The sequence below is a fragment of the Ciconia boyciana genome, chromosome 8 (assembly GCF_034638445.1).
Source record: "Ciconia boyciana chromosome 8, ASM3463844v1, whole genome shotgun sequence".
Classification (NCBI taxonomy): Eukaryota; Metazoa; Chordata; class Aves; order Ciconiiformes; family Ciconiidae; genus Ciconia; species Ciconia boyciana.
Window position 1 is genome coordinate 26847415 of NC_132941.1, and position 12713 is coordinate 26860127.

The following is a 12713-nucleotide window of genomic DNA, read 5'->3' on the forward strand; positions in this document are numbered from 1 at the left end:
ACCACTATCTGATATGATTAGGGAATGGGTAGCTGCCAAATAACTTGTGGCTAAGAGAAAGAAGCAACTCTAAAGTATTTTGCCACCCTCACTTTGTCAAATAGGAGTGCTGCAAAAAAGTCCTGCATGTAATTTCACACAGTCATGCTTCTGGTGGAGCTGAGCACTGATTGCTCTATCTCAGAGCAGCATCCAATTTATTTCCTAAAGAAGCGTTAACACCAGTAAATATGTTATCAGCTCTAAGTACACTAGGCTTTTGGTGCTCTGGTTCAAACCTTATTTTTGTGTCTTATTTCCTTCCATGAGCCAAAGTGAACAGCAGAAGGTATAAAAGTTGAGGTATATGCAGGGGAAGCACTTCCACACTGACAACGGAGTATTTTCATAGCCTGCGTATCTCAGACTAGCATTCAAACAGGAACTTATTTCAATTTAAAAAATAACAGCTGTAATGTGAATGAATAAATGCTTTACCTGTATTCATCCTGCATAAACCGTGGAATTACTGAAGGCTGCAGTACAGCAATTTCTACAGTAGTGGTGCTGAACTTCACAGGATCCCCATCATCATACGCAATGACCACTAGCTAGAAACAATACAAAAAAATCACTCTCTTAGTATAGGCAAGAACATTTTTTCTGTTGACTTGCAACAATACTACTTGTATTTTCAGGGTCTAACAAGTCAGATGAGATTTTCTTTCACTGCAAATCATACATTGTATAAGAACAAAACATAGAGGAAAAAGGTGACAACCATCCACAAATTGAACCATCTGCTAGAAAATTTACAGAAACTGGAATTCAAATACAACAGTCTTCTACAAATACCTCTCAAAAACACATTGCCAGATTCAATCACATTTTTCAGGGGATTCCCTTTACATCTAATCACAGACTGTCCTTACTCAGAACTCCAGAATAAATTTCAACTTCTTTAATGGTATATAATTCAATTCTACATTTATGCAGTAGAATAATTTTTATTGAAAAACCACCTATAACTCCCAATAAAACAGAAAAAGTGATAGGTAAGAATTCTGTGTTGCTGACATTAATATTTAAAATTGAGGTCTGATATAAAACCAAAAAAATTTAACATTACCTCCCCTCCAAAAAAACCCCTCTTAGAAGAGAGATCTTTGGTATGCTAAAACACGGACAAGCCCAGAAGACCTTCTCCAAAGGTGGCTTATTATAAATCTTTTGCTTATCTGATCTTTACTCATGTCTATTTGTTTCTTTAATCTGTGCTTGTCTGCTGGGAAAAATAGGTTCAGCTGTCTTCAGCTTTCATATGAAGGTAAGCTATATGCTAGCAAAAGGATGAGAGACCAGCCCACTGAAGATGGAGTAATGGACAGTTTTCCAGTTTCCCCTCTCTCTAAATTTGTCCTTATTTCAGGAGGTCACTAGATGGAGCAGGTCAGCACCTCATTCTAGCAAAGGGTTTTCAACTCATTTCCGCAAGTCCAAGCTATTGTCAGAATAGGTCGGTGAAAAGACAGCTTAAAACAAAATAAGGCATTTTTTTCCAGCCAATATATTAGGGAACTAACCAATGCAAGATATCGTAATTGCAGAAAGTATAAGCATGTTAAAAATTGACTGGAAAAATTCACTGAAGATTCAGTGGCAGATACAGGCCCAATGGTCTAGATGCAAATACCAACTCAAAGTCTCCACATCACTGATTTCTGGAGTCTTTTCTGTGCTTCTTCCCTAAGCATCCATATTTTCTGAAAAGTAATGCTCTGCTACATTTACCATTGGTCTGCCCTAATATAGAGCAGTCTTCATACAGAAATGTAGCTCCATGTCCATGTACACATCATCTGTGTGTTATGTATCACAGCTTCAGAAAAAAGCCACACAGAACAGTTAATAAGAAGGAAAAATAAAAAGTGGAACAACAGAAAAGCTACACTCTGGTGATGTTAACCAAGAGATAATTCTCTTCCCCTTTGAGTTTTACTACGTTAGTCAAAAACTGAAGAGAACTCAAATTAGCACTCTCCTAAGTTCCTAAAACAGTGACAGCATTTCAGTGCTATTCAAGCTCACAGTAGTGCTTGACGGGACACTCAGAAGTGGAAAACGGTGGACAGCTTTATTCCTTATAATGGAAAAGTAGGCAAATAAACCTCTCTTTAATCCTAATTTCAAAAATAAATAACTGGAAGAAGAAACAAAACACACCTTAATGACCATACAGAAGGTGGGCAGTTTCCAAGTAGGGAAATTACATATAAACCCCCACCTATTATAAATACTTTTTTTTTTTTTTTCTTACTGACACACTTTAATTTTCATTTTTAACTACCCCCTCCACTCATGGATTTAAGAGGGAAGATCTGTCCCAATGATTTTGATTAAAATCACAACTTACTCCACACTAACTACACTTGAGACTTTTCAGGAACAATAGCAACACAAGAGTAATTTAAGTCTCCTTAAAGCCAATGTTTTTACAAGTCCCAAACTATCCAACTGCGTAGTAACTTTCTTTACAATATATCTCGCTATTCTTACAACGTTCTCACAAAACTGCTATGCTGACAGCCCTGCTGAAAACAAAGAGATCAGAAAGGTAACTTTCAAAAACTGAGATTTCCTTCAGCTGCCTCCCTGTTTCTTCTGCCCTCCTAACGGTAGCAATCACATCCATTCAAGACATTTCTGAAATCAAAGAGGCACAAAACATGTACCAGGAAGCAATTAAGGAAGCAAAGAAACAAACAAAAAAATTTCACATCTTTCTATGCAATATAAAGCAACACAGAGAAACACGAAGGTAAAAGGAATTCCATCAAATGCAGGCAACATTTACTGACAATATACAGCTATATGAGTTCATACCTTAAACACTGTACTTGGCTCTTCATTTAGGTTGACTCGAGTTACTACACGACCTGAGTTTTCATCCACGTCAAAAATGCTGGCACTGTAAGGAAACTGGACAACATCTACTTTGTATCGGACTCGACTTGCTGGTGTGCCCTGTAAGGCAAAACCAAAGCAACTCGCATATTTTTGTATTTTTACAGATCTCATGAAGTTAGAAAAGGATTAAAATACAGCATTGGTAAACAGACCCTCACAAACAAAACTTGCAGTTTGCCTTCCTCAGAACGGGGTTTGTTACTAAGCATCCCCCCCCGCCTCCAAAATACCTTATTCCAAATACCAAATCCCCCAAAATACCTTACAGTGACATTGGAGAGGTCCAGTAAGAAAAATGACCAGAGGTTTGGAAAGAAGAGAGCTGAAAAACCCATCTACTTAAATACAGACAGAAGCAGTGGTCTGTTTTATAACTACTGAAATTTTTAAATAATAAAGATGGGCATGGCTTAAAGTTGGTTAATACACCTTTCAAGAATATTTGAATGTATTATAAAAACTCCTTTAAAGTTCAATAAACTTCTAAATACTCTAAAAAATCCAACACTTATTCAGCTTGTCCTGAAAGTTACAGTGTCTTGTTGCTGAAGATGGGAAGATGTGTGTTATATTATTTTCTGAAAAGTCAGACTATAGTTCTGCATACAGGACAGTCCGGCCTATGTGACATTCACATGCTTTGCTTTTAGAGGAAACGAAATGAAAAAAGCACCGGGTTGCCTGGGCAAACCCACCATGCGGCCTAAATAGACTTTTTTACATACAAATCAAACAGTAGCATCTGAAGGTTTTACTTTTCACCAAAGCTGAGTGATTAAGAACTAATACATTTCAAAATCCTCATCTCTAAGTAGTAAGACACAGAGATTATAGGGCCTGCAGCACTTCCAAACATATTCCAACACATGCTCTTTCTGTGGCTGAACTGTACAGGTCTAGAAATTTTTGGCACAACCATCTAAAAGCTCACATCCATGCCTTCCTCATTGAAGAGGTGAGCCTGTCCCGCTCTGCAGGGCTGAGATGGTCACAAGTGCTTGTGTGAAGTGACGGGACACCTGTGGCCCTCCTCACCTGTAACAGAGGGCTTCTGCCTCTCAGCAGGACACTGCACATTAGCAGTACCACTTACTATTAGATATCAGAGCTGGCTCTAAGCGCAACGTCAGAAAACAAAAAGGAGAATACATTTGTCATATCAGTGGTAATGGAAAATGCAGTTTTGCAAAGGGATTTTAAGTAGCCCTGTAATGAACCCTCCCACTGTTCAAACCCTGTTTCCATGACAAGGAATGAACAGAGGCAGCCCATGCATGTGTCACAAACTGTCTGCATGCATATGCACCCAAAAATACCAAATTAAAAGGGGAATCAGAAAAGGCATTGCCAGAGGGTATAATAGATGAATTTTTCAGATCAGTAACTCAGCATTTTCTAAAAGAAGGCTATTTACCTGATTTAACTGTTTTAACACTAACTGCCAAAATAAATAACATTTATTATGAAGAATGAAGTTTCTTAAAGTATTCATTATATTCCAATGATCCCATCCCAGCAGTCACCCTCCAGGGACCTTCAGAGGACATGAAGTAACACCATGCCTATAAGCACAGCCTAAGAGGCAGCTGCTCCCACATCACAGAGATGGGAGGGCCCTGGCAGCTTGCACTGACCTGTGTGATCTATCAACTCTCAAAAAGCAAAATGGGTGGCAATGCTTGTCCCTGGGATCTCCACAGTCCCACCACTCCCTGGTAGCACCCCAGGCCCTGCTGCAACAGCTGCTTTCCCTCGTGCGCCTGGAGGAGCTTCCCCGGTAGCGGTGGGATGGTTCCTGGCACCCATCTAACTTTAAAAGTAGCAGACACTTCTGGCAGGAATCACCCAACCTCTTTCGGATGAGATGAATTATACCATTGACTGGTTACAGAGGATGTCTGGGAGACATTAAAATTTAACAGGTTACTTCCATTCTCAGTGAGTGCCCCTTCACTAGTATTGATAGTAATCCACTGTTTTCAAAGACTAAAAGGTGACGTAGCAGCAGGTTACTAAAGCAGTGAAGCTAGTATGAATATAAACTACGTACTAAAGAGCTGTAAAAAGAAAGGGGCATCGAAGAAGGGGTTTAAAACAAAGAAAGGGGTTTTTTGCACACTGATGTCTGAATAACTATTTTTCAGCACACCAAAGTCTGTGTTACCTGGATATGTAGATACTTGAGACATTTCACAAAATTCAAACTAGGTTGTTTGCTAAATATATTTAGGATTAGATTCAGAGAAGCACTTAGAAACTCGGGTCCTATCGTTGGTATGATTTCAGTTTCTTAATGCTTCTGAGTCTAGAACCTCAGATTTGGTTTTGACCTTTACATTGTATTTAAACAGACAAAATATCAGAGCCCACAGTTTCATTAATAGCTAATTGATAATTTTCATCTGTATTCAATAATGTGGTATAAAGCAACTCTGTTGTTATTGAGAATATATTCAATGCACCATGTTAGCTACTAACTACAAGGAAACATGAAATTTACTTTCGTAAACAGCAACAGAAACAGCTGCAAAAGTGGTTTAAGCGCACTAAATCATATCAACATTTTGTTGATACAACAAAAGTGCACCGAAATGCTCAGTCAAAATACATAGTCTAAACTAAAAACTTCACTGGAATGGATTTAGCACAGGTATTTTACATCATGCTAATGCATGCTACAGAGCTGTACAACATGGTATCAGATTTTGCCACGTTAACTTCTGATGAGTAGTAGGACTATTCAATGAATAAACCATACTTCAATGTGAGAAAAGTGACCCTTCAGCGAAGAATATTTATTTGAATTAAAAATTATAGGTAACTTGTAAAGAATTTAATTGGCGGTATCAATTTTACAGCTGTTAAAAGAACAAGAATACTTAAGTCTAATACTAAAAGAGTAGGACAGAGGACAAGGCACCCAGGCCACCTCAGCCTTCATAAAAACCTGTGCACATAACACCTTGCACGTAAAGAGAAGGGAGAGAGGGCTAGATGCAACCGAGACATTCACAGAGTTTCTGGGGAGACTTGTACAGCTTCTCCTCTGGATGATTTTAACTACAGCAGTGATGAGGCCATTACCTCTTTGAGCCTTCCAAGGAAATCCAGCCCAGGAAGGGTTTATTAGCCACTACACTGCTCCAGTGCTGCTGGCAAGCCAGGACCTTTTACAATTCAAGAACTGGGTTTGCCAGATGTGTTTTGGTGTTTAGTGAAGTAATATATAAAAGATCATGTTAAAAGTATTTTTATGGGACCACACACACTTAAGAGTGCAAATCCTTGAAAACATGAGAAATTTCAGAGATCATAGCATAACAGAGACGATTATACAACTTTCCCCTGGCATTCTCTGATTGAATCATTTTTCTTCAACATTATAATTAAGAGGAAATTACCTGCTGCTATCCACTCTATTTGGTTTCAGAGTAGCGGTCCGCACATTTGCTTGGAAGACTAAAAGCTATCATCATCATTAAACCTGCACACACTACGTAATTTGTTATTAAATAAACAAAAATCTCATCAGGTTATTGCTCCTGATATAACTATCAAGTACACTTTTCTCCTGTCATTTCTGAAAACAACAAAACAGGGATTTATTTTTTATTTACTACATTTTGGCACCAAGGTAATCAGAAAAATCTCCAGAGAGATTTCCCAGGGAAATCTATTTAGAAGCAAGTTTTAATTATCTCAAATATTAATAATCTTTTGCCTCTGTTCTAAATTAATTAGATGCATTCCTATGTCTACAGCAAAACTCAAATATAGCAGATAATATTCTCAAATAAAGCATAGAGCAAGGATTTTACTTGGTAGGAACCATGTTCATCCTCTCAAACTAAAGTTTTCCTGAGAGTTTAACACTAATATGAAACTTAGATCTAAAGCTCATCCAGCTTCAATTATTTCTTTTATTGCTGCATAATTCCTTAAGTTTCCATTTGCTCTGGGGAAATGACATTCATTTGTGACACAGCTGAGGGGTATGAAAATGTCCCCAACATTGACGTTAGATGATCAGGCTGCACACAAGAGGCCCTGGGCAAAGAGGTCATGGAGGGTGCACATGCGCACTGTCGAGATAACCCTCAACAGGCATAGATAGGTTGCAGAGAAATTGTAACGTGATAAAGCCAGGAAAAATGGTGAGAAGAGTAACACAAAGATAACTTCTGTATGTTTTCACGTATATTTCTGCAAGCAATTCAAAAGGAAGCTAGGAATCATTACTTCCACTGTCCAAATGGGTAACAGACATACAAAACGAGAATGATCTGGCCCAGGAAAGAGCGGGAAAAAATGCATTACACTTTCATTTGCAGTCTACTCGTGAAGATCCCCGTTGCACATCTGGTAGATGACGTGGATTTTACCCCTAAGTACTGGTATGGAATAGTGGCATAATGAATACAGACTTATTTACCTAGTCTCTTTATACTCAATGCCACTTTCTGACTGAAGTTAGAAAACTTCTGAGGGTATTATAGATAAAATGTGAAACTGGTAAGGAGTTTAATTTATTAAATACACTATTTATTTATTTAATTTAGTAATTATCTCCATCTGTAGATTTCAATGCAAATCTGAATTCTGTAAAGTTAATTCTATGAAAAAAATTGGAAAGTGATGCTAAAAACAAAATTTACAGGTGGCTGCTCATGTTCTTTGTAACATGCTCAAAGTAAATCATTAAAGATGGGGCAGACCACAGAGTAGGCGAATGATTTTGGTGGGTCTTATACCAGCTATGAGTTGTGAATGGTGCACTCACGTATATTCATCCTAAATTCATCTACATAAACTCTTAAAATTTGAAGGATTTTACTCTTTAGTATGTAACTCAACAAGAGGGTCTGAAATATTGAATTATTAATTATAGCAAGCTGAACACAAAAAGAACATGAACTTTTAAAGCCATGAGATAAAATTACTTTAAGAACTCATTGAATTTGCAGCATGTTTCCCATATACAAATCTCCAGCAGACACTATGAAATCCAACAGTAATAGTTTTTAAAAGATCAAGCTCTGGACTGCCTGAAAATGCTTTCATCTCCAATTAAATATCTGTGAAATCTCTTAATTAAATATCTGTTAGCATCTTATTTTTAGTGGGTGCCTGTAAAACAATAAGGACAATTACTCTCAATTTGACAAAAGGGCTCCATTGAACAAAAACCTTACAAGGTGTTATGAGATTGGAAAAACCATTAAATTGGATGTTCTGGAGCTCTGGAAGCTGGCTGCTTGTAAAAATTAGTGTCTTGCATCTGTTTCTATTGACATTTCAAATCAACAAAATCAGAATAGGCAGGGGAATTGCCCACAGAAGAAATATTCCAGTTTTTACATTGATAAACCATACAAAAAAAGGCATATACAGGAAAAGCAAACATCTCAAGTTATATCAATCCTGGGAATATTCACCTTCTGATAAACAAAGCAAGCAAATGAAGCATCTATCAAATAGCTCTGGTTGCTCTCCTTTCAAAATATTTGCAGGGTTAAGAACTTTGAGAACATAGTCATAATCATTTGGCATCTTTCATCGCCATGCCACTTCAATAAAGCATAAACTGTTCACAATGAAGAAAACCCTATTTCTGCTCTCCAAGGATGATCTCAGGTGTCCTTGAATAACTTAGGTATGTGTACAGCCATCTGTTCAGACCTGCTGAACATAATCACAGGTAGCCCCTTTGCCAAGCAAAAAAGCAACCTCAATTCAAATCCCTCCACATGCAATTGTATCATTTAAAATACAGATTTGTAAACTTTGGTATATAACAGGAAATAAACCACGTTTAAAGCTCTTCCTCATCACCAAAAGCTTCCCAGCCTTGAGACTGATCAAGTTTGACCTCTAAAGTTTCAAAGCAAACCATTGCTCTGCTGTGCATTTGGTTTGATCATTCCACAGAGCCACAAGAGTCCCCTTACTTTTCTTTCTCTTGCTCCTGGAAGTGACTGTCCCTATCATTTTAATTCAGGCTACACATTAGCTTGTGTAGGAAACAAAGATACCAGGCCTTTTTTTTTTGTGGCCATGTACAATACAGGTTAGCATTTATTTTTAGTTTAAGTTAAACCAAAACCCACAACAGAGAATGGAAAAGCAGCATAAGGGAGGTAGTTTAAAAACAACTTCAGCTGTGCCTCTGTACAGCTGCTGAGTGCAGAAGTGGTGACTCACCCAGATGGCCCAAGCAGTATCTAGACACTGGTTCCACATGTGTTCACTTGCCACTCCTGAAGCATTTTAAGCAGCTCTGCTTTTAGGCAGGCCACTTGTCATTCTTTGAGCGCTAACCCCTCAAACTGAGCACCGAGAGGGGAAACATTATGAACAGTCCTGAGGACTCTCAGCATCTGATTGACGTCAAATTGAGGGATTTATGCACCTGTAGCAACCCTGATACAGGTTTCAGATTTCTTCAGCTACAAAGGATCATCTATTTGCCCAAAGAACAGATGGCAATAGATGCTGGCTGGGGATACTAAAGACTGTGCTAATAAAACTCAGAAGCGTCGGTGAGAGAGTCAGACACTAACTTTGTCCAGGCTTTGAGGATTCCAGGTATCTCTCCCTGTAAAGACTTGAAAATACCTCTGAGAGAAACCAAAGCTGCATAACATTTGTGTTAGCTAAACCAAAGCAGCACTTAAAAATACATTTTGTTCTATAGGATATTATCACATCTACCTTAGTTGCTAGAAGCACTTCTTTGGCACCTCCAGCAGAGATGCAGTGTTTCTATGGTTTCCCAGCCACACAAAACTCTTGCAAAGTTATGCACCTCACACAGGACATCTGTGTGCACTTTTCACCATTTTTGACTTTGTCTTTTGGTCAGATCACTGTCTTCAACACAAAAGAGTCGGTGGAGAAACTAAACTCAAACAGGGTCAATGGAGTTCTTCCAGGAAACAAAGCAAGGAGTTTAGTAGAGGGAAAAAAACTGGGTTTCTCACTTAGTTGTATCATATTTCTGTCTGGGATTACTCAGACACCCATTTACACTGTGTATACAGCAAGTCAAACCCACTTGGGACTCACTGAAGCAACTTTGGCAACATAAATACAGCAAAGCCTGTCTGAGTGACTCTGCACACCTGTGCTCGGGAAGTCCAAGCATGTTTTGGAGGCACAGCTTCACTGTGCAAGGCTCCAGACTTGCCCTGAACATGATGCTTGACCATGATGTCCAACAGCCTAAACTAATCCACTCCTGGATACTAAGAAACCCCAGATAAATAGACAAAGTCCTTCAGTTCCAGCTGAACAATGCTTCTGGAAAGAAAACTCAAGATGATATGTGAGGGAAACCCTCGATGCACAACTGTCTCTGCTGTTTCCCACTTACACAGTGCAGCCCCCTAACACAGTGTTACCACCCTTTTAGCTCAGTTTGCACAGTGGCTTTGATGCCTCACCCATCTGCTTCTTCACAGTTACCCCCCACGCAAACAGTACAACTTTTCTCAACTGGTCTAAAAGCTACTTCCCTCTCTTCTTTCAGATCTCTACACAACAAAATATTTTGAATACATGAGTACTTATACCTTAAAGGGATTATTCAAATGCCAAAGAGAAACTGTGCTCAACTCTCTCAACAATTTCAACTGCAATGTTTGTAAAATTGAACATTTTTATTTTACTAAGGTATACCAGTTATTTAGAAAGAATTGAAGCTGTACTCAAGCTTTTCCTTAGCAGTCATAGAACCATGGCTCTAGCCTACTACCATAATTCCCTCTGGCTCCCTTGGCCTGTTTTTGTTGCTTTCTGCTTAGTATTTTCTTACCCTTTACATGTAGTGTGCCTGGAATTAGATGTAAGCTCTTCTCAGAAAGACAGGGTGAGCAACTATAGGAGGTACTAAGTCATTTGAAAAGTCAGATACCATGTAACTATTTTTAAACTGTAGGAAAATATACTGTGGATTGTTCCAATAAACCAAAGGACAATATGTTGATTTACGATATTCCATGAAACAGATGTAAATCAAAGTTTACCAGATTTCAATTACCAGAACAGTATTTTGAAGTAGAGCATTTGCAACAAATGTAAAAGTAACTCCTGAAACATAATTTATATTCTCAGTCACTGCAAAAAAGTGAATTCAAAAGGCGAAAAGGAAAGGTGAAACTGGTTAGAACTTAAACTGACATTTGCTCAAGACAGCCCTTCAAATCCTGTTTCTGGCCTTTAGCTGCAAATAATTTACTGCATGGAGATTTGATGGGGGTAGTTTTTTAAAGAAAAAACAACAAGATAACCTTTAATGTACATCTTCAATAAATTAATTAAACAGTACTTAATTTAAGAGTAAAAGCTCACTCTTACTCCTTGTGACTGTTTTCGGAAGCATATCAGTCACTCATGGCACTTCCATATCTATATGCTATAAGTTTCTAAATCACTTAGGAAATACACTGCTACTGTAAACCAGAAAACTCTATGCCACAAGTCTCTTCCAACCTCTCACCTTTCACCTATGTTACCTTTTGTACCCATGCCACCCTCACCGACCATTTAATGCTTGCATTTACATTTATGTCTTGTCCTTTAGAAGTCAAAAGCCACAGATAAATGATCTTTTCTCAGGAACATCACTGAATGAGCACTTCCACAGTCAAAAAGTAACACAGTAGGTAAAATACCTGCATCCTTTGCTACAGATGATGATTTATTAAGGTTGACTTCAGTGGTATGAAATGTTTTTCTACCACTTACATACCCGTCACTGCTGCTGTCACCCTTGCTGTTGAGGGACTAGGAGGAACAACAGGGCAACACCACAATAGTCCCAGTCCAGCAGCTCAAAGGAGGAACGGGCTGAGGATGGTGCCTATGGGGTGAAATGGAGAGCCAAACTCCACTGACACCATTCAACACCTCCTTCCTATCCCAAACCTGCTCTTCTGCTTTTGGAAAATTCAAATTTGGCTTATCTGCAGAGAAATCACATGCAGGTGCTGAGCATTTCAATTTGGATTCTCATACTATCCATATTAATTTGACAATGCAGAGCAAAGTTGGGATTTGCTGAAGACAGTGTGCAGTCTCTGAAGAGCTGATTACGCCTGAAAAGCTTTTATTGCAGATGATGAAAAAAATCTAGCTTGACTTTTATTCTGGGCTGAGTTTAACGTTGACAGGGGAATAGTCTACATTACTTGTAAAATGACAACAGAAAAATTCAGGTTTGGATACTTCAAATTAGTTAGGCTCTTATTAGACCTGCCCTGATAATCAGGCATATTTTAAAGCCACAATTATTTTCTTAATAGATATGTATTTCTTTTCCTGAACTGGTAAAATAGATGTATTAGTACTGTGCAAATAAGATTCCACCAAGTTAAAACACCCAAACCAAACAACTAAAATATTGATGATGATGATAACTAACAATATTCTTTCCCTTAAGGCAAGTTTAGAGGAAGGTACTCTTGCTGAACAGAGAAAAGGTTGTGTGTTTTTTTAAAACAATTTCTGGTGAATTCATATCAAATACTTTGTGACACCACTTAATGTCAAAGCCAGCTCCAAATAAATACAGATTTGCCAGCAGCACAAAACATCTAAACAGGCTGGCTCAGTCAGAAAAAGAAACAAAGCCATTTATGCCTGATAGTTTTCTCTATCTTCTTTTTTATTTTAAAACTAAAAACTATCAGCCATTAGTTTGAAATAAAATACCAACTTTCAAAAACTATTTTATAAGTTTTCCTCCATAACTGACTAACTTTTATGGC

The 12713-nt window shown here is 38.1% G+C and overlaps 1 protein-coding gene across 4 annotated transcripts in view; it reads right to left on the reverse strand.

Moving 5' to 3' along the window:
- The window catches only part of PCDH15 (protocadherin related 15), a 378762-nt gene that overhangs the window by 92726 nt on the left and 273323 nt on the right, over positions 1-12713 (reverse strand). For all 4 annotated transcript variants that reach the window (XM_072869959.1, XM_072869956.1, XM_072869957.1 and 1 more), the window contains exons 21-22: positions 2863-3003; positions 478-590 (exon numbers count right to left, since the gene is read on the reverse strand). In XM_072869959.1, the coding sequence (XP_072726060.1) occupies positions 478-590; positions 2863-3003 (254 nt within the window). The remainder of the gene's footprint in view (positions 1-477; positions 591-2862; positions 3004-12713) is intronic.